The sequence below is a fragment of the Tupaia chinensis genome, unplaced genomic scaffold (assembly GCF_000334495.1).
Source record: "Tupaia chinensis unplaced genomic scaffold, TupChi_1.0 Scaffold148019_1, whole genome shotgun sequence".
NCBI lineage: Eukaryota > Metazoa > Chordata > Mammalia > Scandentia > Tupaiidae > Tupaia > Tupaia belangeri.
Window position 1 is genome coordinate 1,518,363 of NW_006207869.1, and position 24,131 is coordinate 1,542,493.

At 39.4% G+C, this 24,131-nt stretch overlaps 1 protein-coding gene across 2 annotated transcripts in view; it reads left to right on the forward strand.

Annotated features, from left to right (window-relative positions):
* EPHA4 (EPH receptor A4) overlaps positions 1–24,131 on the forward strand; it is a 192,427-nt gene that overhangs the window by 151,611 nt on the left and 16,685 nt on the right. For both annotated transcript variants that reach the window (XM_006170111.2, XM_006170112.2), the window contains exons 8-12: positions 1,847–1,958; positions 14,566–14,624; positions 16,747–16,860; positions 17,342–17,527; positions 23,703–23,764. In XM_006170111.2, the coding sequence (XP_006170173.1) occupies positions 1,847–1,958; positions 14,566–14,624; positions 16,747–16,860; positions 17,342–17,527; positions 23,703–23,764 (533 nt within the window). The remainder of the gene's footprint in view (positions 1–1,846; positions 1,959–14,565; positions 14,625–16,746; positions 16,861–17,341; positions 17,528–23,702; positions 23,765–24,131) is intronic.

The window sequence follows — 24,131 nt, forward strand, 5'->3', positions numbered from 1 at the left end:
AGATAGCCAATAGCTAGAACTTAGAAAAGCTCACACCTTTAAAAACAAGGATTTTTTTGGACCAGCAGTTAGCGTAATGGCTATGTCACTGGACTCCCACGTAGTTGACCGCGGTTCAAGTCCTGGACCCGGTGGCTTAAAACTTATGCCGGGTGCGTGTGCATGCATGCCCAAGATCCCAAGAGGAGAATGGAGGAGAAGGGACTGTGGCATGGCCATCCCCCTGGAGGGTGATTTCTCGCTTTCTATCTTTCTGTCTCTTTCTGTCTGTCTGGTGAGCGCATGCGCCCTATAGCGAAAACCTCTCCCCCCCTCAAAAAAAAAGAGCATTTTTTTCTAGTAGTATCTGATCTGTCTTTTCCTAAGAATAAAAGATTTTTTTATTTTGTTTTGAGTCTTCTATAAACTGTGAAAAATAGGATTACAAAAGGGATTAACTCAGGTTTACATACTACCCTACATTAAGTTAAGGAATTTTCTCCCTGAGAAGACTGAAGAAGTTGCCAAAATCAACTCTTTTTTTCTAGAAATCTGTTTAAATCAAATCATACCAGTTTTGTTTTCACCCCCTTGGACAGACATCAAATCTCCCAGCTTTATAAATTGGATCAAATGGTTCATTCAACTAAAAATGTTTACCCATAAATGAGTTTACCCATAAACAAGCAGCTTGTCTAAGATATCTTCCTGATTTATTTACTTTTTTTTAAAAAAAGAGAGATTTTTGCTTTAGAGTATGTGTGCTCACTGGAAAGACAGGGAGACAGAAAGTGAGAAATCACCCTCCAGGGCGATGGTCATGCCACAATCCCTTCTCCATTCTCTAGGGATTTGGGGCATGTATGTACATGCCCAGCATGAGTTGCCCAGCATGAGTTTAAGCCACTGGGTCCAGGACTTGAACCACGGTCGACTACGTGGAAGTCTAAGAACATAGCCATTATACCATTTGCTGGTCCCGATATCTTCACTTCCTTAATTAACAAACCTAGGGACCAGCCGATGATATAATGGTTATATCCCTGGACTCACACATAGTTGACTGCACTTTGAGTACAGGATCTGGTGACTTAACTCACACAAGGTGCATGTGTGTGCGTGCCCAAGATCCTGAGAGGAGAATGGAGGAGTAGGGATTGCGGCGTGGCCATCCCCCAGGGGATGATTTGTTGCTTTCTGTGTCTCTCCAGCGAGTGTGCATGCTCTGTTGCAAAAAAAAAAACTCTTAAAAATATAATAATAATAAACAAACCAAATATGATGAGGAGATGGTGGGGAAAAATTCTGACATTAGTTCAAGAAAGTGATTTTACTCACAAATTATTAAATAAAAATTTTAAAGAGTTAAAAAGCAGAAAAGAAAGTAGAATCGAATCTTCAGGTGATTGACATCCTTTGGAATTACCTTGGAAAGCTATAAGGAGGAAGTGGCTTTTGAGCTGAGTAATAAGAGGATTTTTGACAACTATGGGAGAAAGAAGAGACATTCAAAACTGTTAGTCCTTTCAGAAATTTCTGAATTTTCTATTTCACTAAAGAGTACATTTGATCTATTTGATCAAGAGTTGGGTGGGGATAGAGAGAAAACAAAGAAAAAACAAGGAATTCTTTTTATCATAGAATTTCAGAAGAATCTTCTGATTTAAGTTCTTTATAATCCTATAAAAATAATGCCCGTGTCTCATTAAGGCTATCTTTGAAATGCTTTTGCATGAATACTTAACAAAAGGCAAAAGAGGCAGTGAGCATTCCAAATGGCTTCATAAAGTTGAAAATCGTGATCCAATCAGAAGTTTATTTGTCAGGACTCTTTCAAAGGTGACCCCTGTGTGCTTGTCATTCCCAGTGCCTTCTCGGATCATTGGAGATGGAGCCAACTCCACAGTCCTGCTGGTCTCTGTCTCAGGCAGTGTGGTGCTCGTGGTCATTCTGATTGCGGCTTTCGTCATCAGCAGGAGGTAAGCACTGTGCCACCCTCCACCCACTTCCCAGTTTTATGAGGGAGAATTTTGTTTCCTCTACACAAAGCTGAGGCTTGTGATTGGCATCATAAACACAGTATTTGCATCTTTGCTCCCTCCTTGTTTCTTTGATCTTCCTACACCCCTACTGGAATTGCTGGCTGTAGAGGGTGGTAGCGGAAAGACCCAACTAATTCCAGGAAAACAAGCTGAAAATCAGGCTAATGGGAGATTTCTAGATACTCTAAGCTGGAAGGTGTTAGATTTATTCCTCTCTTAAGCCTGGACTTATTGCCAAGGGCAAGAAAAACCATATAAAACCCATGCCGAAATTTGAGCTCAACCATTTGTCAGCTGTATTACTTAGCCTCTTCGAATCTTTATTTCTCTTTGATAAAACAGGAATAATATGACTTTCTGTCTCAAAGGGTTGTGGATCCCTTGGGAATTTTGATATAGGTATGTGGATAATACAGCACACAGTAGGTGTGCAGTACCTACTTTTTACTTCAACATGATGATATTGGATGAATGTAATGGTAACTAAAGAAATAGTTACTACATACTCGACCTTTCCTCAGGAGAGGCCATCATCACTTCCAGAGAATGTCCATTGATCATACTCGGGGAGTGGCCTTGCTTTTAGAAGTGAATCTATTGATAAAACTGATCACCCCTGCTATGAGCTCTTACACTCTAACGTGGCACTTGAAAAACAAACTGAAAAACAGAAACAAGAATGGCTTCCAGCATACTCTTCTGGACCAGTTTTTCTATGGTTGCCTCTACCTATTTATTCAGACTGCTTAGAGGAATCAGGGCTGCAGAGATGCTCATCAAAAAGGAGAAACTACGATATCTCAATAGTCACCTTAGGGCTGAATCTGTAGTGCCGTGGTAGCCCACAGCTCAAGAGAAACCAGATTCTGTGTGGTGACCACAGTTTGATTTCCCTGCCTGGTTGGCCTGAAACATGCTAGGCACGTGCAAGAATGCCCAGGATTGGTAGGCAAGAGGACTGGAGGGAGGGGATTGTGGCACAACCAGACTCTGTGGAGGATGCTCCTCTCTCTCTCACTCTCACACATGTGTGTACACACATTTGTGAATAAAGAGAGATAATCATCTTTGATATAATCATCTTTTCGTGTTATACAAGAGGAAAGTGATACTAAGAAAAATGTATTACTTATGCTGGGTCATTATATTACCATAGTGGTAGAACTACTGCTACTGATGCTCCAGTAGCCATGCTTGGCTCTCAGGCTCGTCTCTTGTCTTTTCTCTTTCTGTCTGTGTTGATGTGACAACAGTGCTTTTGGCTAATTCCACTGTTCTAGACAAGCCACCATGCTTTTTACTTCACTCTGATCCACATGAAGGCGACGACTGTGTGTTCTAGTTTGCCTGAGTAATCCCGGTTGTCACACATATTCCTTTCTTTTCTTTTTTTTGGAGAGGTTTTTTGCTACAGGGCATGTGCTCTCACCAGAAAGACAGAGAGAGACAAAAAGGGAGAAATCACCCCCCGGGGAGATTGCCATTCTCCTCTCAGGAATTGGGCATGCACACACATGCACCTGGTGTGAGTTTAAGCCCCCGGGACTAGGACTTGAACTGCAGTCGACTACATGGGAGTCCATCAAAGTAGCCATTACGTGATCTGCTGGTCCTATCACATGTATTTCTTAACATCATGCTTCCAACTCAGTTTCCAAAATATCCTGTTATATGGAGATCAATTTTTTTCACTCTACTGAAACACAGTATGGAACAACTGATTCAGTGTGGGCATCTGTATTTGTCATTGTGTTTGTTCTTTTGGGTGCAAAGTCTATAACTAGGTGTGTGGTCAGCTCAGTGAACTCCATCTCAACAAAGAAAACTCATCTTCCCTGTTGTTGTAATATGCATATATAAAAAAATCAGACATAGATTTGATGTCCCCATTGCACCCCGTCCAGTATTGTATCTCAGCTTTGGAAACTTCGACTTGGCCTGGATAGACCTTAAATTCCCAGTGTCTTGTTTCCTTCCCCGGCATTTGATTTTAAAAGATAATCATGATAACCCTCTTTCTTACACATTGCCTTTTGATTTTGTTTATAGACACATGTGGAGAACTGTATGTACTAATATCTGTCCATGTGATAGTGGGGAGCAGTCAGCAGCATGGGGGAGTGCACAGAAGTTACATGGGCTTTTGTTTTTATTATTACAACCTCTGTGTTTGCAATTTTTATGATGTACTTAAGCCATCTCTGTTACCAGAAAACACAAACATGTATATGGTCCCGCTGCAGTGGTGGAGTGGTAGCACAACACTCTGTGATACTGAGGTCGTATGGAGGACTGAGGTTTCAGTTTCATGGTCACACTGTATGCACAGGGCTTGCACATGCCTGGGACCCTGGGAAATACAGGGGTTGGGAGTAGACTGTGGCACAAGAGCCTATCACAAGTGCTTATCTTTTTCTTACTCATGAAATAAATTATTGCAATTTTTAAAAAGATGCTTAAAATTTTTTATTTATTTTTTTGGGGGGGGAGAGGTTTTCGCTGTAGGGCACGTGTGCTCACCAGACAGACAGAGAGAGACATAGAGAGAGAAAGTGAGAAATCACCCCCCAGGGGGGATGGTCACGCCGCAGTCCCTTCTCCTCTATTCTCCTCTTGGAATCTTGGGCACACATGCACACGCACCCAGCGTGAGTTCCATGCCACCGGGTCCGGGACGTGAACCGCTGTCAACTACGTGGGAGTCCAGCAACATAGCCATTATGCTAACTGCTGGTTCCCTAAAATTCTAAAAATAGAAAAAAGTATGTTACTGGGGCCAGCTGGTGGTGTGGTAGTTAAGGTGCTGGATTCCTGCATAGCCTACTGTGGCCCAAGCCCCAGACCTAATGCCTTGAAAATCACAACAAACAAAAAGATATATAAATGTTAAGATTATTTTTTATAATTATGGGACCAGCATATGGCATAGTGGTTATGTTGCTTTACTTCCCCATAATTGATCGTAATTTGAGTCCCAGACCTGGCAGCTTAATACTCACACTGAGTGTGTGTGCACGTGTGACCAAATTCCTGAGAATAGAGGAGAAGGGATTGTGGTATGGCCATCTCCCATGCGTGATGATTTCTTACTTTCTGTCTCTCTGGAATACATCCTATAGCCAAAAAAAAAAAAAAAACCCAAAAACCTCTCTTAAAAGAAAGAGGGACCAGCAGTTAGCGTAATGGCTATGTCGCTGGACTTCCATGTAGTCGATCGTGGTTCGAGTCCCAGACCCAGTGACTTGAACCGGCGCTGGGCACATGTGTGTGTGCCCAAGATCCCAAGAGGAGAATGGAGGAGAAGGGATTGTGGTGTAGCCATCTCCCATGCGTGATGATTTCTTACTTTCTCTCTCTCTGGAATACACCCTATAGCCAAAAAAAAAAAAAAAAAAAAGAAAGAAAGGAAAAGAAAGAAGAAAGAAATCAGAAATCTACATTTCTTAAAAAGAAAACAATAAAAGTAATTATCTCCACTTCCTCCCCCGGCCAAATAAAAGACCAAACAAAGTCTAGCACTGTGTGATGCTCTTAGCCATATAAGAGAACATTTCTTGTAGAAAGTGGGTCTTATCTTATGTCTTGACCATCTTTAATAGTGGTTAGACACATTCTCTAATTACAGTCAGGCTGTTCTTTAGATTTACTTTTCTGTTTTGCACTTTAAATGGTCTAAATACAGTAGTTATACCAATGTAATTAGAAATAAGTCAGTTCAGGCCAGCAGTTGCATAATGGCTATGTCGCTGGGCTCCCATGCAGTCGACTGTGATTCAAGTCCCGGACCTGGTGGCTTAAAACTCACGCCGGGCACGTGTGCGCCCAAGATCCCAAGAGGAGAATGCAGTAGAAGGGATTGCGGCGTGGCCATCCCTCCTGGGGCTGATTTCTCACTTTCTGTCTCTCTGTCTCTGTCTGGCGAGCGCACGTGCCCTACAGCTAAAAAAAAATAAATAAATTCTCAAAAAAAAAGAAGAAATAAGTCAGTTCATTATAAGTATTTTTCCCCACATATTCTGCTTAAAAAATTAGCTTTGATGAAAACAAAGGAAAAATACATGAGAATGCAATGATATAATGTAGGGAGATGAGTTTAGTAAAAAGCCCTGGCAATAGACAATAGCATTCTCATGCTTGATGACTTAATTTCTGTTCTGCTTTTATTGATCCCTTTATTATATAAGGCAGGGTTGATAGCAGAATCCATCGGATTTCTAATTATGAGTCCCCACCTTAGAGAATTCAGTCTGTCAAGTTGCCGGGCGATGATTCCTGTCCCTTCTACCCCATTAAAAAAAAATGTCACTTCCCAAGGCTGATAAACACTGCTTGGTGATTGGTCCTCCATGGATCACTTTTTAGAAAATGAAATGTCAACCCCTTGCCCTCATATTGATTCTTCTTTAGTGTCGGCCGTAAAGCTGTCAAGGGAAAGTCTGCCTGGAGCCAGGTAGCTGACAGGCTTGCCGTAGCTGATGCACACTCAGCCAATTCTTCTCCCCACGCAGGTTGTCTGCTCTGTTATCTTGGACTACAAATGTTTAAGTGCAACAAGAATAGGTGACCAAAGAGGAGACAGGTTGTGCGGACAAAAGTCTGGCCCAGGCTTTATGTGAAAGTGCAATTGAAAGGTAGTAAAAGGTACCCACGAAATAGTCTCGCTAACCTTCAGCTGGAAGTATGAGGAAGCAATAGATTAAACACCACAGCCCATAACCTCTGAGTCAGGTTCTTTGCTGGTAGGACTTTTTCTGGCTTGGAGTCACAGAGTGTCGATGCTACAGAGAGAATGCTGGACCCCTGTTCCCCAGGTCCACTTGTGCTGAATTGCACACTCTGGATGGCATGTGAGATTTTGTAGAAAATCGATGGGTAGGAACTCCCATAGTGAGAAAAGTTTCAGTCCTTCTGATCACCTCAAAGAGAAAACACATTTGATGCTATTTTTTCATTTAAAAAAAGCAAAAATAGCCTCAGGCTCAAAGTTGGTGTCTTGCTAGATTTTTTTTTTTTTTTTTTTTGGAGAGGTTTTCACTATAGGGTTCGTGCGCTTGCCAGACAGACAGAGAGAGACATGGAGACAGAAAGCGAGAAATCACCTCCCAGGGGGGATGGTCACACTGCAATCCCTTCTCCATTCTCCTCTTGGGATCTTGGGCACGCACGCACACGCACCTGGCGTGAGTTTTAAGCCACCGGTTCTGGGACGCGAACCGCGGTCGACTACGTCAGAGTCCAGCGACATAGCCATTACGCTAATTGCTGGTTCCCTTGCTAAATTTTTTAATAGCATTTCTTTGGGTTCAATTCATACTGAGAGCCTTAGCTTAAGGCAAGCCAGACTAATCTCCATTTTTTTTTTTTTTTTTTTTTTTTTTTTTTTTTTTTTTTTTTTTTTTTTTTTTTTCAATGAGAAGATCTACTTGTTCTTTTGGCTATTTGAAAATACATAAGCATTTGGAGTTCTCAGTGACAGGGTCAAATCACTAAATTGTAAACTTTATTTGTATATTTAAATGGAGGTATTATACAAAGTACTTTGATTTAGATATAGTGTATGTTTTTATCACCCACATTATGTTAAGTAGATAGATTTACATTAGTTAAAGATTATTTCCTTTATTTTATTTATCATTATAGTTGTTTTCAATTTGACATGAATAAGACACACACACGCAGAGAGAGAGAGAGAGAGAGAGAGAGAGAGAGAAAGAGAGTGAGTGAAAGCAAGCTACCAAGTTCGGAACTTGAACCATAGTCGGTCATGTATGAGTCCAGCCACCCTAACCACGACATCACCTGCTAGCCCCATTAATTTACATTTTTATAGGTAGCTTTTAATCTGTCGTTCTCATCACTGAAGTTATCATTTCAGAATTCTATTGGCTTTATAGAACACAGTTGCACTTGGGTTGTTTCAAGGTACAACACTTGTCGTCATAAGATACAGTCCTCGAAATATTGTCCCAGACCACATATGCACATTGTCTTACTAGCAAGACAACATTTCTCCATTTATATGTTTATATACTTGGGATCTCCACAGCATTTTCGCTTTCTTCATTGCCTTTGAATGTGATCTTTAAAAAGACTGCTAACAGTGGCACCATAAAACGCAATTGTAAAATTATAACATCCAGGACTGATGATGGAACTTAAGTTACATTTCTCTGTCATTCTCTCCCTTTTACATTAATGATTTTTACCAGGTTACCTCCAAAAGTATCCCAAACAAGTATCAATTTGAATTGTTTTAGGCTAGTGTGTTTTTCTCAAGTTATATCTATTATTCAACTATAAGAAACAATGTTAAGCAAGACCTAGAATTCAAGATGAATTTTTGTTTTTTTTAATGGACAACTTAATGAGCAGGGGGAAAATATTGACTGATACCTGGGCATATGTTGCTTTTGTACTGACCTTCTAACGATTCCTGGTAATATTGGATTTTCATTTATGTTAGGGTTATAAAGTATCCCTTTTACTTGACTTATAGAAAATCAGAAAGTATATTGATTTTAATAAAGAAATTAAGTCAATTTGGCAACATTTATATATATGCAGTATTATATATGTAATGTATGTATACATACATATACAGATATGTGTAAACACATGAAGAAATTCAAGAAGCTCATAAAAAATGGAATTTAAGTGCAAATTTATTTTAGTGCAAAAAATTAAAACCCATGCGTACTTTTTTATAATATGCATTTTCCATAAAGGTTGTGAAGGTCCTTGGTATATATTAAGTACTGGAGGCCCGAAGAGATTAAACAATTCAATAAGCCTAGGTCACACAACTACGTAGTTGCCTGATCAGGACAGAAGCCCAGCTTGCCTGACTTTTAATATTGGCATAGATTACTTTAATGTCTTTTTAACTGGAAAAAATTGACCTACATAAAAAGCTGACATTGGCAGTTCTACCAAACCAAAACTTCAAGAATCTCTTAGTGATGTTGATAAGATTTATAATATGAATTTAATGTGCAAGTCTGGCACACAGTGTAAAGTCAAAGTTTGAAAGTTAGTTTTGTCTTCTTATTGAAGGTTAAGATGTTTTACTCTGGACTAACAGCTCACATAATGCTAAAACAATTATTATTCAGCCTGGATCTATCGTCGCTGGTGCCCTAATTTTCTTCCTGGGAATATTAGGATCACATAAGAATGAATACACTTAAATGTTAGCCTAAATTGGCTCTGATGAAGTCATGTAAATTCACACAATTAGGGGGCAGATGGTACCTTGGGAACATTTCTAAACAACTTGTGTGCGATTATATGGTTCAATTCCAACCATTTCAAAATGTTGCTCATGAAGAATATTTAGACATCATTTGGTGCAGGAACAATGACAGCTTAAGGAAGGGGAACAAGAAGGATGGCTTCCATGAATCTTCATGGCTAATGTTGTTAAATATTGAAAATGGTCCTCATGGAGCCATGTAGTTATTACTTTGCTTTATCTTCTTTAATATGCATTTCAGCTAAATAAATTACTTACCTTTTACTAATTAGTTTTGGAACAGTGAACCACATCAGTCAAATCTGCCCATTTGATCAGGGAGTTTAGTATTTTAATAAGAGCAGGGTTTATGCTGGGCCCCTGCCATGGCCTCCCCCCGCCCCCCGTTCTGTTTGTTGTATTGAATAGTCAAGGTGTCAAGGTGCCAGAAACAACACATTGGTTGGGAAAGCCCATGCTGTTCATCAACAGTGTCTACTAATACCCTTATTACCGTGTCCCTGTGACCACTAGGAGGGCTCACTTTATGTTCTTTCATTGTTTCACTTGCAGAGCCAGCCCTTTTTGTAACTTCTGCAGTCAAAAGGTTCCCTGTTTCATTCTGAACATTCTCTAATAAAAAAGCCATTCCATTCCTTTCCAAAGCAACCTTTCTACTTCCTTATAATTAGAAAATCTTCAACAACCGTTCAGGTGATCTGCTCTGTCAATTTAGACTTAGTGCTTCTTTAGCCTGTGTGATTTCCTTTAGGTTGACCAACCCCATAGTAAATTTCAATGGGCTTTCTTTTGGGGAGAGGGACAGTAATAGGCTGATTTGTCCTACACTGAACCAAGGAGAAAGGGTCATCAGGTGGCAAAGGTAGAACAAGATGCAGACATTTTTGTTTCTAAGGTTATTATTAAAGAGCTAAAGGACTACAATTAGTCTTAGAACAGTAGTCCTCGTTTTTCTTTTTTCGTATTCCTTGTACTCTTGCAGGGTCCTCTCCTCCAAATAATATTCCAAGTAAAGAAGTATCTTTGAAAATACACCTTCACCGCTAATCTAATTCCTCCTTCTATGTTTAGAAGTCTGAGGAAGGGATGGGTGTGTCAGCCTTATAATTAATGACCCCTGCCATTTTGTATTTCCTCTGGCCATACCCATAGGTAATGAATGTGCTTGATGTTAAACACATAGCCCCCCCTCCCAAGCAGCATGAGGCCACTTGTTCCCATCATGTCCAGCAGGATTTTACTAACTCACTGACAATTTGTAGTCAGTACCAAAGCTCTCCAGCAGCTCCATGCGTTTTTTTTTTTTTTAAAGGAAAGAAATTCAAATCAGTGCTAGAGATCTGAATGGTTTTAAAAGATATACTTGTAATTTCAGGTAATGCTTTTACAGTCTGATAAGACAGCATCCCTCAGACTGGCAAGACCCTATCACACCCTAGAGACCCTACTATGGTGTTCTTCTGACACACAATGTTGTTTTAGTAGACCCTGACCTAACACTGTTAGATTCCTTTTAAAAGGAGGGAAACATAGGAGTGTGAACACTGAGTCAGAGGGGATTCTCTTTCATAGAAAGCTAGTTTCAGAGTATTTAAACCTGTTTGTTTTCTTTGATGAAGTAATGGATTTTTTGAGCAGTTGAAGCCAGTTTCAGTGGATTTACTAATTTGAGTGTAATAAAACTTACAATTAGCTTTCATCCAATGTGCTTGTGTAACTGTCTCTGTGATGAGAGGCACTGTGAAGTCATGGGTCAGATCAGGGCACACGGAAACTCCTGTACTTGCAAAGAGGGGATGTCAGTGATTCACTTGCCCCCTTGGCTCCCTGTCCCCATCTGTACAATAGAAGTGAGAATGTGTCTGTCTGTTTAATTGCTTTCATAGGGTTGCTGTGAAGATACAATTAAATAATAGGCCCTTTGAAAGCCCTTTGAAAAGTTAAATGCAAAGGAAAATACAAGCTATTATTTGGGGCTGAAATACACACTGCACAGTTAACTGTGTAACTGGGGTCTCTGTTTTGCCAAGCTGGTTCCTGCTTTGCAAACAGTTTGGGGAGGAGATAAAATATGTGATGAGAGCACTTTGAAAAGTTAAATGCTGTGTAAAAGTGCAAGGTATCATTATTTGCAAGGAAATTATCCACACGGAGGAACATCTGTAGGCTCTGAGGGTCTGATTGCTGAGTATGTCCTTGCATTGATGACAACGAAGAGGAATGTAGGAGGGAAGCTTGGAGCATGTGACTAGTGGGGCTGCCTCTGGATGCAGCATCTGGCTCCTTTAGTTTCTGTGTTCTTTTTTCATTCACATGATCACTATCCCTTTTTACTGGTAAAAGTTCAGGGGTTCAGGGCCAGCAGGTGGCCTGGAGGTTAAGGTACTGGATTCCCACATGGCTGACCACAGTCTTAGACCCAGCAGCTTGAAAATCATGACAGCCATGTGTGTGTATGTGCCCAAAATTCTGAAAGTAGAATGGAAAAGAGATCGCAGTGTGGCCATTCCCCCAGGAGGTGATTTCTGACTTTCTCTCTCTCTGTCTCTCTCCAGCAAGTGCAAGCACAGTAGGGGGGGGGGATGTTCAGGGACTCAGAATATCAGATTTAACAAAACAACACTGCCAAGACACTCTTGGCCTTGGGAGAATCTTTCCTGACCTCAGAGCCTCAATTTCCTCGTTTGTAAAAGTCTCAAGTTGACTTGCCTTGTTTTAGAAGCTCTAAGAAAACACAAGATGATTACAAATTTTAATATAAATTTTGCATTTTTGAGAGGGACCTACATTTATACTATTTATTTTTTAAATATACCCTTCCAATTTCCAAATGCTTTATTGCTTTAGTATTATTATTGGCTATAGCGTGTATCTGCTGGTGGCAGGGTTGGGGGGAGTGAGAAAGCACCCCCCCCCAGGGGCTTAATATGCCACCATCCTTTCTCTATTCCTTTCTAGGGATGGTGGGCATGCATGCACAGGTACCTGGTGTGTTTTTCAGGCTGTCAGGCCCAGAACTCAAACTGCACAGTCAGTCATGTGGGATCCAGTTACCTTAATAATCAGGTCACCAGTTGGCACAGATTTACACATTTTAATTATTAATTTGTTCTTGACTTCCCAACTTTAGAAAACTATACTAGTAACTGGGTTGATTTTTCCAATTCCTTTAAGGGATGGGAGCAGTCTTTGAAACATTCATGAATTGAGAGTCAGCAGGTGGAGTAGTAGATAGGGCATTGAACTCCCACATGGCCAACCGTGGTTTGAGTCCTAAACCTGGGGGGTGTGTGTATGTGTGTGTGTGTCCTTTAATTTTCTTTCTTTCATTCATTCATTCATACTTTCTCTCTTGCATCCATCCATTGTCTTGTTAGCAAATACACATGCCCTATGGGAAAACAAAATAAAAAATTTATAAAAAATGAGTATTATCAAAATATATGCAAGAATTTATTCTAACAAGATAAACTTACACTGTAATTTCATTTTCTCATAAACATTTTGAGGTCCCGTGGTGTAGTCTTCTGATTCAATGTCTATATATTTCAATACATTCAAAAATTTTACTTCCTGATGCTAGAGTTGGTTTTTCTTTTTATTCTTTTCATTTTTGAGAGGTTTTTGTTATAGGGTGCATGCGCTCACCAGAAAGACAGAGAGAGACAGAGAGACAGAAAGCGAGAAATCACACCCCCGGGGGGGTGGCCACACTGCAATCCCTTCTCCTCCATTCTCCTCTCGAGATCTTGGGCACATATGCACACGTGCCTGGCGTGAGTTTAAGCTCCTGGGTCTGGGACTCGAACTGCGGTTGAATATATGGGATTCCAGCGACATAGCCATTACGCTAACTGCTGGTCCCAAGGCTAGAGTTGGTTTTTCAGTTCAGTTCTTCTAAGTGATATTTCTAATTCAAGATTTGTATATAATAAAGACTCCTGTATCCTCAGACATTGTAACCAAGCCAGATCTCACTTTAATAGGGCAAAGAAGCAGAATGCCAACTTCAATACCAGACACCATTTTACTGAAAGAAAATTAGGCAAAGCAAGCAAAAACTTCTCATTTTTCTTCTTGCTAGTTTTCTGTAGAATGTTAAGTGATGTGATCCAATACAAAGCAAATACTTACTTTCCAAATTTTTATTAGTAACTTAGGAATTTTTATGCAGCAGTGGAAACCAATAATTGTACGCATAATGTTTTAATGTGTCATGTAATATGATAATAAGACTTTTGATAGTGGCTTTTGTGGTTATAGAACGAGTCCTTACCATTGCTTATCCCATACTGAACATTATTAATTCATTTATGTATCCCATACTGAACATTATTTGATTTATGCAGAATTACCCATGGAAACCTATTTTAATTCCATCTACATATATGGGGGGGGGAGCCAATATACTTATCTTCAGTAAGATCAATTTCCTCTGGGGACTTGAAATTACAATTACATTATAAAGTATTTGCTTTATCTTTTTGGAAAAGTTTGCTTTACTCATGGTAGAGAGTGTGCATGCATGTGCATGAGAGAATAAGATAAAGAAAAACAGGCACCCTCACCCTTGTCACCTGAACCCCTTTTCCCAGCCTACCAGCTTCTCAAGGTCTCAGGCACACAACTAGTGTGTGTGTGTGTTTTCTTTTCTTCCTTCCTTCCTTTCTTTCTTTCATTCTTTCTTTTCCTCTTGCATCCATTCACTCTATGTCATTACAGCATACAAAATGAATTTTCCCATCCAGAATACACTGTATATTGGCTCGATCCAATTTACACATTATCTTCCACAGATAAATTTCCATTTTGTGTTTCTTAAATACTTTACTTCTCCTCCTTCCCCAGCCCCCAAATTTCCTCCTTTTTACTTGCTGCCAGTTCCCACCCTCCTCCACACCTAGTGTATTTTCTAGTTGACTAGGGACCCTAAGCTGTGGTCAGCCATGTGGCTTCCAGGACTCCAGTTCAGTATGCTACTGCCTGTGCCATCAAAACTATCAAAACTGGGCCAAATTTACTTTATCTATTAAAAGATACCTAGTTTAAAATTGTGGTTAAGAGCAGAAACTCCAGATTCTGACTGCTTCGGCCTGAAATCATGACCCGTTCCCCTGGTGATAATTTTCTTACCTTGTTACTAAATCACTTGAAAGCCTCAGTTTTCTGTCCCATGAAATGTGCATAGCATATCTATCTGACTTACGTTATGTAGCCAAGAGCTTACAGCTTGTGTTACAGCTTTTGTGTTGGAGAGAAATAATTTTCCTTTTTTAAAAAAATTTTTAATAGACGGAGTAAATACAGTAAAGCAAAACAAGAAGCGGACGAAGAGAAACATTTGAATCAAGGTACAAAAATTGTATTACCAGTTTAGTCTTTTTTTTTTCAGGACATGGCTCATATTTTCTAGTTTAAAAATATCTATACAATTTTATTGTGGTTACTGATAGTGTATTATAAGTTTCTTATCCAAATAAGATAATCCAAGAGTGTCAAACTAAAATAGGTGATATGGAACCATTGGAAGTGAGATTAAGATAGAGATTGTATGGTTCCTTAAGATTATTTTTCTTTATTTTATCCTTCATCTTGAAAAAGTATTGGTATCACTGTCTCATTCTTATGACTGGATGGCAAGATTTAATGGCTAATTTTTCTCATTCAGTCAATGACTTGCAGGTGAGGTAAAGAATAAGAAATTGAACAATAATTGCTACTCCCCAAATAATGATTGTATGTAATATAGAATTTGTGACCAGTAATAAATCTTTAGTTTTTGTGATTATTTTGTTGTTCCACATGTGATCAAAGAATCAGTTCAAAGATGTGGCTCTGGAATGATGTAAGCAAGGTAGTAGACTCTTAAATGGATAGTGGTTGATGACTATCCAGGACATTGTTCAACAAAACTCTTAAGATGACAACAGTGTCCAGGATCTGTAGTGACCAGTAAATTAGCCAGCAGCCACATGTATTATTGACTACCTGAAATGCACCTAACGAACATCAGAAAGTGAATTTTAAGCTTAATTTAATTTTAACTTATTTACGTTTAAATAGTCACATAAAATAGCCACATGTATTAAATGGCTAACGTAGTAACACAACGAGATAGAAGAAATCGACTGGGAGTAACAAGAATCATCTTGAGGAAGATTTTCTTGACTACAGCTTATCAAGGGATGAGGGGTATGGGGTGCCTGATAACTGGCTATTTGTTTGCTTGGTTTCCTTTCTACAACCATACCAATAATTTTCACTTGGGATATATATATTTTTTAAAAATAATGTATTAAGAAGAAGTAGCAAGAAGATGCCAGTTTGAATAGATTATTCTTATTGGTAGGTACTGAGATGATGACAAGACCAAAATGCTTGGAAAATTAAGTGGATTACACCAACTGATGTCAAGCACACAGTCAGTGTCACTGAGGGAAGACGTGTGAATGCCAGTTGAAAGCTCTTCAGAAATTACAGTTGCCTATTGGCCCAAATGGGCTACCTCAGTCTCCCATTCTGAATTTAGTTTTTAGTTGGTATGCATTATGGCTAAATGATAGTTCCTGATGTTCAAACAATTTGAAATGAGTTTACAAAGGTTGTTTCCAGCTGAAGCTTCCAGGCAAGCTTCAATATCTGTTTATAACACCTTCTTTCGAGAACACAATGAGAGTAGAAGTCTAGTACAGTCTGTATTTTCCTCTTACCTATATTGGTGTAGGATTAATATAAGTTTGCTCATTGTCAGTAACATTCAATTGGTTCAGATATTGGCAAAATGTGACACCCCATAGACAGGGCCAGTTGAAAAAGCGTCTATTATCTTCCTTAAGGGAGGATACTTGAAAATGGTAGACTTAGTGCAAAGATCAGGGCACTACTTATGAGTAACTAATTTCCAGTTGTGTATTCAGTATTCAGCTAACACATTTGAAGTTTCCTTTAGAGATTTTCTTTTTAATCACGAGATAGGTTGTTTTGAATATCTTGTCCTTGAAGTGTGAAGACATTCCAGGAAGTCAGGAGAGCCTTTTTTTTTTTACTTTTTTTCTTTTTAATTTATGAAAGGGTGTGTATGCTCTCAGGAAAGAGACAAAGACAGAGAGGGAAAGTGAAAAAGCACTCCCCGTGGGGAATGGCTACATTGCAGTCCCTGCTCCTCCATTACTCTGTGGTCTCAGGATTTTGGACATACATTGGCTCCAGGACTTGACCTGCACAGTTCTTCATGTGGGATCCAGCTGCCTTAACCACTTTGCCACCAGCTGGCCTACAGCCTTTTAAGTAACTAACAATTCTTTGTTTACATGTTGATGAAAACCAGAGCAAGGATTTAAACATTTGCATATGTCAAGAGTTTATAGTTAACTTGAGTTTTTCTGTGTCAAATATTTTTAGACCCAAACTACTTACATTTATTAAGGGTTTCTGAGATGCGTTCAACCAACCTACCATATATTTATTACACAGGTGTTAGAACATATGTGGACCCCTTCACATATGAAGATCCCAATCAAGCAGTTCGGGAATTTGCCAAAGAAATTGATGCTTCTTGCATTAAGATTGAGAAAGTCATAGGAGTTGGTAAGTGTCTGAGCATGAGTCTAATACGTTTCTTTTCTGGTTGGATATTAAATATATGTATGTGGAATATATATATATATATGGTTGAGTTCATTATATGTATATTTATACACATGAATATTCATATACCTGAAACTTCCTTAAGTATAAAATATATGCTATCAAGAAATTTTCCTTTTGATCTTTGGAAAAAACTTAAGCATGTGTAATCCAAAGTCAGATTATATTCAAAATGTTCACTCTTTACTAACTGTAAGACTTTGGGCAAGTTTCTTCACTAAACCTTGCTTTTCACCAGTAAAAAAGAGCTCTAATAATAGTCTCTACTTCAGGGTTTCAGGAAAGATTCAAAAAAAAAAAGAATCTATGTAAAACACTAATATAGCACCTGGCATGTAAAAAACACTCGATAAATATTAGCACTTACTCTGGTATCTTGAACGTGTTTGTGGTCCACTGTAGATTCTCTTTCTCTCTCAAGGTGAATTTGGAGAAGTGTGCAGTGGCCGTCTCAAAGTGCCTGGCAAGAGAGAGATCTGTGTGGCCATCAAGACTCTGAAAGCCGGTTATACAGACAAACAGAGGCGAGACTTCCTGAGTGAGGCCAGCATCATGGGACAGTTTGACCACCCAAATATAATTCACTTGGAAGGCGTCGTCACCAAATGTATGCGGGTCACTCTCTTTATAATGCCAAGTTAGAAGTTACTGGGAAATTAAACACACATTTTCTTTCCAGGGAAATGACAGATGGAGCAGACCCACTGATTGCTAATAGGAGGAAGTCAGTGCAGGACAAGTCATTAATCTTGTAGTCAGCTCTAAATGGGTCTATGGTTTCGGCTGATACCCTAGCTCTAAGGCAGCTTGTGTGAGATTTTAGGGAAATTAATATTGCAGATTTTTGGTATGCCATACCATCTTTCAATTCTGTGATAGGCTAAATGGATTGTCACAGGTTAGGCACAAGCAGATGGTAAACAAAATAAATTTTAAGTACTTTTCAAATAAAGCACAACAAAACCTTAACACACCTTGCACTGGTGGCTTCTGTTCCAGATGCAGGGAGTGGTTCCTGGGAATCTTTATTATATTGGGGGATTTGCTTGTCTGCCCTGTCTGATTTATGGCAGTTGCGGCTCAGCACCTATTTACAGTAACACCTGGTTGAACCTTCCTTTTTTAGTCCATTAGCATTCCCTGAGCTTGCGAACCACGCTTTAGCTAAAATATGACACAGCTCAACAGATGCATTTTTTGAAGCAAACCCTGAATACATCTGTAAGGCTGGCAGAGCCAAACTTAGAGTGCCACATGGACAGTGCAGCTGAAGCACTGACTGTTTACGGTGGCTCTATGCCAGGAGCCTTGGTACCTACTTGGGTTACTACATTCAAGGATCTTGTAAGCCTGGGGCGATGTCTCCAGAAAGGCCAAAGCTTCTCTTATTTTATTGTTTTCTGTGAAAAGTATCTTCAATCAATGTGTGTAGAGTGGTGATACCATGGCTGTTCCAGAGGATAAAGCCATGAGGAAAGGGGAGTTTAAAGAGTAATATTGATACATTAAGTCTGGGTCAGAAGGGTAATAGGATACAAGGTACAAAATCTTTGGAAAGTAGAAAGGAGGAGATTACCAAAAAGAGAGAACATATACACTAGTTCAGTGGTCCTGAAACATCAGTATATATAACAATCTTCTAAGCCAACTGGTGGTATGGTGGTTAAGGTGGCTAGATCCCACATGGTCAACCACACAGTTTGAGTCCAGACCTGGTGACTTGAAAGATGTTCCAAGCACTTGTATGTGTATGCCCAAAATCTCAAGAGGAGGGAGAACTGGATGATAAGGAATTGCAAGGTGACCATCCCCAATGGGTGAGTGTTTTCTCACTCCCCTCCTACACCAACACCCCCTCCTCTCTGACAAAACGTGTGTGTGTGTGTGTTCGGTGTGTGGCCACCTAACTAATCAAACCATATATATGGTTTCTTGAATCTTACCTCTACAAGTTTGATTGAGCAGGAGACCTGGTCCATGTATTTGCACTTAAAAAGGGCTTGCCACTGGTGGAGCCAGTCTTCAAGTCTAAACACTTGTGTATCAGTGCTATGGCTATTAAAGCACATGATCTTGACTAGTTGATCAACCTTTCTGTTTCATTTTTCTTATGTGTAAAATGGAGATTAAAAATAGAATTTGCCTTAGAAGATTATTTTTGGGAGATGAAGCAAAATATTTAGAGTGGTTTGCATAATGACAAATTTTAAAAATACCTTTCAAGCATTAACTGGTGGTGATCTATCTTAAGAAGTACCTTTTCCCCATCTTAAGAATCCCTTGAAAAAGAAAACTTGGTGCAAAGGATATATAATTTTCCACCTAATGTGAGGGCTATAGTTAGCATAGAATAGTTCTATTTGCTTTTAAAGATTAGTTTCACAGACAGGATATTTTTCTGTTGCTTGTGGCCTTCAGGGCTGCCCAGAGCCCTTCACTACTTTAATTAAAAGATAACATTCAGTTTAAATACTTCTGCAGGTCCATTTTCTAAAAAGGAGGCTCTGTTCGGCTTAGGGTGTTTTTCCTGCCGCAGACAGTGATTTTCATAGCACCTCTGCAGATGAGAGAAGAAACAGGGGATCTTTGTATTAAAGTCCCACCGTGCCTCTAAAACCCGTAGCTATTACAGCTGTAACTGTTATAAATGACTGGATGCATTTGCATAATGCAGTTGTCACTGAATTAAAATGATTTAAAATATCCACCAGAGAAGCTGTCCCAGGCCCGTGCCTTTCTCCTCCTCGCCACATCCCTGTCTGTTGAAGGAATGGAGCCTCCTCCATCCATGATCACAGTCCAGGCCCAATTTATGAGCCCTCTGCTTGTGGAAACATTTATCTTTATTTCTCTTGTAGAGTCGTAAAGCTTCTGACAAATGGATACTTTTAATAAACAGAAAAAGGAATGTAGAGAAATTGTGAAGATGGTGCCAAGAGTCAGACTAGGGAGGTGTGAGGGTCAAAGGGCAGGATGGAAGAGTGTGAATTCATTACCAGCAGTTACTTGAGTAACTTTTAAACTGACAGGAGGACCATAAATTCTCCCCACTACCCTTTCTCTTTTGGATCTTCTACTCTCTCCTCCACAGATCCAGAGGGATCTGGTAAAATGAAAGTAGGTGTTAATGCACCGTCAAGAGAGTCAGTCACCCTTTCTTGTTAGTTGACAAAGTATCTTTTGATTGAGGCAGGTTAATTAAAACTCATTTAGATGCATTTGTTCTATCAGAAGACCTTGGTCATAGACATAGGGGATAAATGGATCTGAGAACTAAGAGCTTCCTATTTATATTGATGGAGAATGGAAAGATCACCTCCTCCAACTACGACGCAAGAATGGAAATAGTTTTATCCATCCTTGCCTTTGCACCGAGGTTCTTACTTTTCTGCCAGCTTTCATTCCTCACATGAAAATAAAATCTCCATGACTTGTTTTCTAATTCAAATTCTTTCCCTCTGAAAGATTTCCTAGACGTAACACCAAAAACACCATCAAAGAACAAATTGATAAACTGGAATTCATTGAAATTTAAAACTTCTTTCATTCAATATTTTCACCTCTAAATAAGACATTTCTGCTTTCTCCATTGTAGAAATTATGAGCTGAGAGGGTCTTTGGGGAGGAAATGTATTAGTTTTGAAAAGCTATAGGGGCTTTTCACCAGTGAAATTATATATAACAATCTTCTAAGCCAACTGGTGGTATGGTGGTTAAGGTGGCTAGATCCCACATGGTCAACCACACAGTTTGAGTCCAGACCTGGTGACTTGAAAGATGTTCCAAGCACTTGTATGTGTATGCCCAAAATCTCAAGAGGAGGGAGAACTGGATGATAAGGAATTGCAAGGTGACCATCCCCAATGGGTGAGTGTTTTCTCACTCCCCTCCTACACCAACACCCCCTCCTCTCTGACAAAACGTGTGTGTGTGTGTGTTCGGTGTGTGGCCACCTAACTAATCAAACCATATATATGGTTTCTTGAATCTTACCTCTACAAGTTTGATTGAGCAGGAGACCTGGTCCATGTATTTGCACTTAAAAAGGGCTTGCCACTGGTGGAGCCAGTCTTCAAGTCTAAACACTTGTGTATCAGTGCTATGGCTATTAAAGCACATGATCTTGACTAGTTGATCAACCTTTCTGTTTCATTTTTCTTATGTGTAAAATGGAGATTAAAAATAGAATTTGCCTTAGAAGATTATTTTTGGGAGATGAAGCAAAATATTTAGAGTGGTTTGCATAATGACAAATTTTAAAAATACCTTTCAAGCATTAACTGGTGGTGATCTATCTTAAGAAGTACCTTTTCCCCATCTTAAGAATCCCTTGAAAAAGAAAACTTGGTGCAAAGGATATATAATTTTCCACCTAATGTGAGGGCTATAGTTAGCATAGAATAGTTCTATTTGCTTTTAAAGATTAGTTTCACAGACAGGATATTTTTCTGTTGCTTGTGGCCTTCAGGGCTGCCCAGAGCCCTTCACTACTTTAATTAAAAGATAACATTCAGTTTAAATACTTCTGCAGGTCCATTTTCTAAAAAGGAGGCTCTGTTCGGCTTAGGGTGTTTTTCCTGCCGCAGACAGTGATTTTCATAGCACCTCTGCAGATGAGAGAAGAAACAGGGGATCTTTGTATTAAAGTCCCACCGTGCCTCTAAAACCCGTAGCTATTACAGCTGTAACTGTTATAAATGACTGGATGCATTTGCATAATGCAGTTGTCACTGAATTAAAATGATTTAAAATATCCACCAGAGAAGCTGTCCCAGGCCCGTGCCTTTCTCCTCCTCGCCACATCCCTGTCTGTTGAAGGAATGGAGCCTCCTCCATCCATGATCACAGTCCAGGCCCAATTTATGAGCCCTCTGCTTGTGGAAACATTTATCTTTATTTCTCTTGTAGAGTCGTAAAGCTTCTGACAAATGGATACTTTTAATAAACAGAAAAAGGAATGTAGAGAAATTGTGAAGATGGTGCCAAGAGTCAGACTAGGGAGGTGTGAGGGTCAAAGGGCAGGATGGAAGAGTGTGAATTCATTACCAGCAGTTACTTGAGTAACTTTTAAACTGACAGGAGGACCATAAATTCTCCCCACTACCCTTTCTCTTTTGGATCTTCTACTCTCTCCTCCACAGATCCAGAGGGATCTGGTAAAATGAAAGTAGGTGTTAATGCACCGTCAAGAGAGTCAGTCACCCTTTCTTGTTAGTTGACAAAGTATCTTTTGATTGAGGCAGGTTAATTAAAACTCATTTAGATGCATTTGTTCTATCAGAAGACCTTGGTCATAGACATAGGGGATAAATGGATCTGAGAACTAAGAGCTTCCTATTTATATTGATGGAGAATGGAAAGATCACCTCCTCCAACTACGACGCAAGAATGGAAATAGTTTTATCCATCCTTGCCTTTGCACCGAGGTTCTTACTTTTCTGCCAGCTTTCATTCCTCACATGAAAATAAAATCTCCATGACTTGTTTTCTAATTCAAATTCTTTCCCTCTGAAAGATTTCCTAGACGTAACACCAAAAACACCATCAAAGAACAAATTGATAAACTGGAATTCATTGAAATTTAAAACTTCTTTCATTCAATATTTTCACCTCTAAATAAGACATTTCTGCTTTCTCCATTGTAGAAATTATGAGCTGAGAGGGTCTTTGGGGAGGAAATGTATTAGTTTTGAAAAGCTATAGGGGCTTTTCACCAGTGAAATATTTCTATTTTCTGACTGTCTAAATCCAAACAAACAAGTACAACAATGAAAGTATAAACATTTTTGCTGTATCATACTGGCATTTTCTTTGCCCCCCCCCAGCCAAGTCTTTTATGGACTCTTTTAGTCTTTTGTTAGTAAAAAAATTGAGGATTACCTCCCTCTGCCCTCCAACAATGCCCTTGAAAGAATTTCAGACCCTGTGCCCATTGCCAGTGATTAAGAAACTAAAGCATGGTTCTTATTTCCTAAGGAAGAGAACTAAAGTGAAATAAAAGTGTTGCTCCCCACACACACACTCACACCTTAAACTCTGTTTTTATTTCTTTACTCAACAAAAGAGAAAGGTGGAACAGGAATGTTCTAGTACCGAATTAAAATCTTGTTTCAGATGAAATAATTGACCGAACATTTTGTGTGGTTATTTTGGGTTATGTTCTTTGGTTTTGCTTCATTGAAGTGGGCAGTTTAGGGAAGGAAGTAGAACAAGCTTATTCATAGGTTAGAAAAAAAAAGGGAAGGAAAAGGATTCAACCTCCAACCTGAGAACGACCAGGGGAAAGAAGTCGTTGTGTGTGTGGCTTTGGAGCTGTGTCTAAGGAATAAAGTGTGTGACACACCTACTGATCTCTGAAACTCAGGGTTTTTTGTCCATTGACTTATTTAGCATCACACAAGTGGCCCTTCTGGGAACAAATAAATAAATTATCCTAAAGATTTTTTCACATTGAAATAGGCCTGCCTGTTTATCGGTTTCCCTTTTGCTTGAGAGAACAATTATCTATTCATGGACTCCCTGGATACCAGAGGCCACTTTAGTTAAAGACCTTATCAACAAGCCACACTAAGGGTTAACCTTCCAGATGGAATTTAAACCCACTCGTCCTTTTAATATTTCATTCCCAGCTCCCCACAGCTGAGGCATAAGCTTGGCTTGTTTTAATTAAATTAGATCGCACAAGACAGGTGTCTTGGCAGTGAAATTGTGCACGGCCCATTTTTATCTCATTAACTGCAGTGCTCATCAAGGGTTTGTGTTTTTCTTTCTGCAAACTCCAGGTAAACCAGTAATGATCATAACAGAGTACATGGAGAATGGATCCTTGGATGCCTTCCTCAGGGTACGTGACGGCTTCATACCACACCTAAGAACGCTGGTCTTGAGAAAAGTCTTAGCAGATTTCTTACAGCCATTCTATTCAGTTGTACTCATGAACTTTTTGGTAATGGGGCAAGAAAACAAAAGGACAAATAGAAATGCTGTGATTGTTAAGGCTAGGGAATAATCCATGTTCAATGAGGGGAATGTTTGATTTATTCTTGTATCGCAGAGCCATTTGAGCCATAGATTCATTACAGCTGGACTGTTTCCATCTCTCAGGAAGCAACCCCAGCTTCTGGGTACACTCCACTGTGAATTAGTGATATCGGTCGGAAAGGCCCGGAAACAGACATAGATAGCAAAAAAAAAAAAAAAAAAAAAAAAAA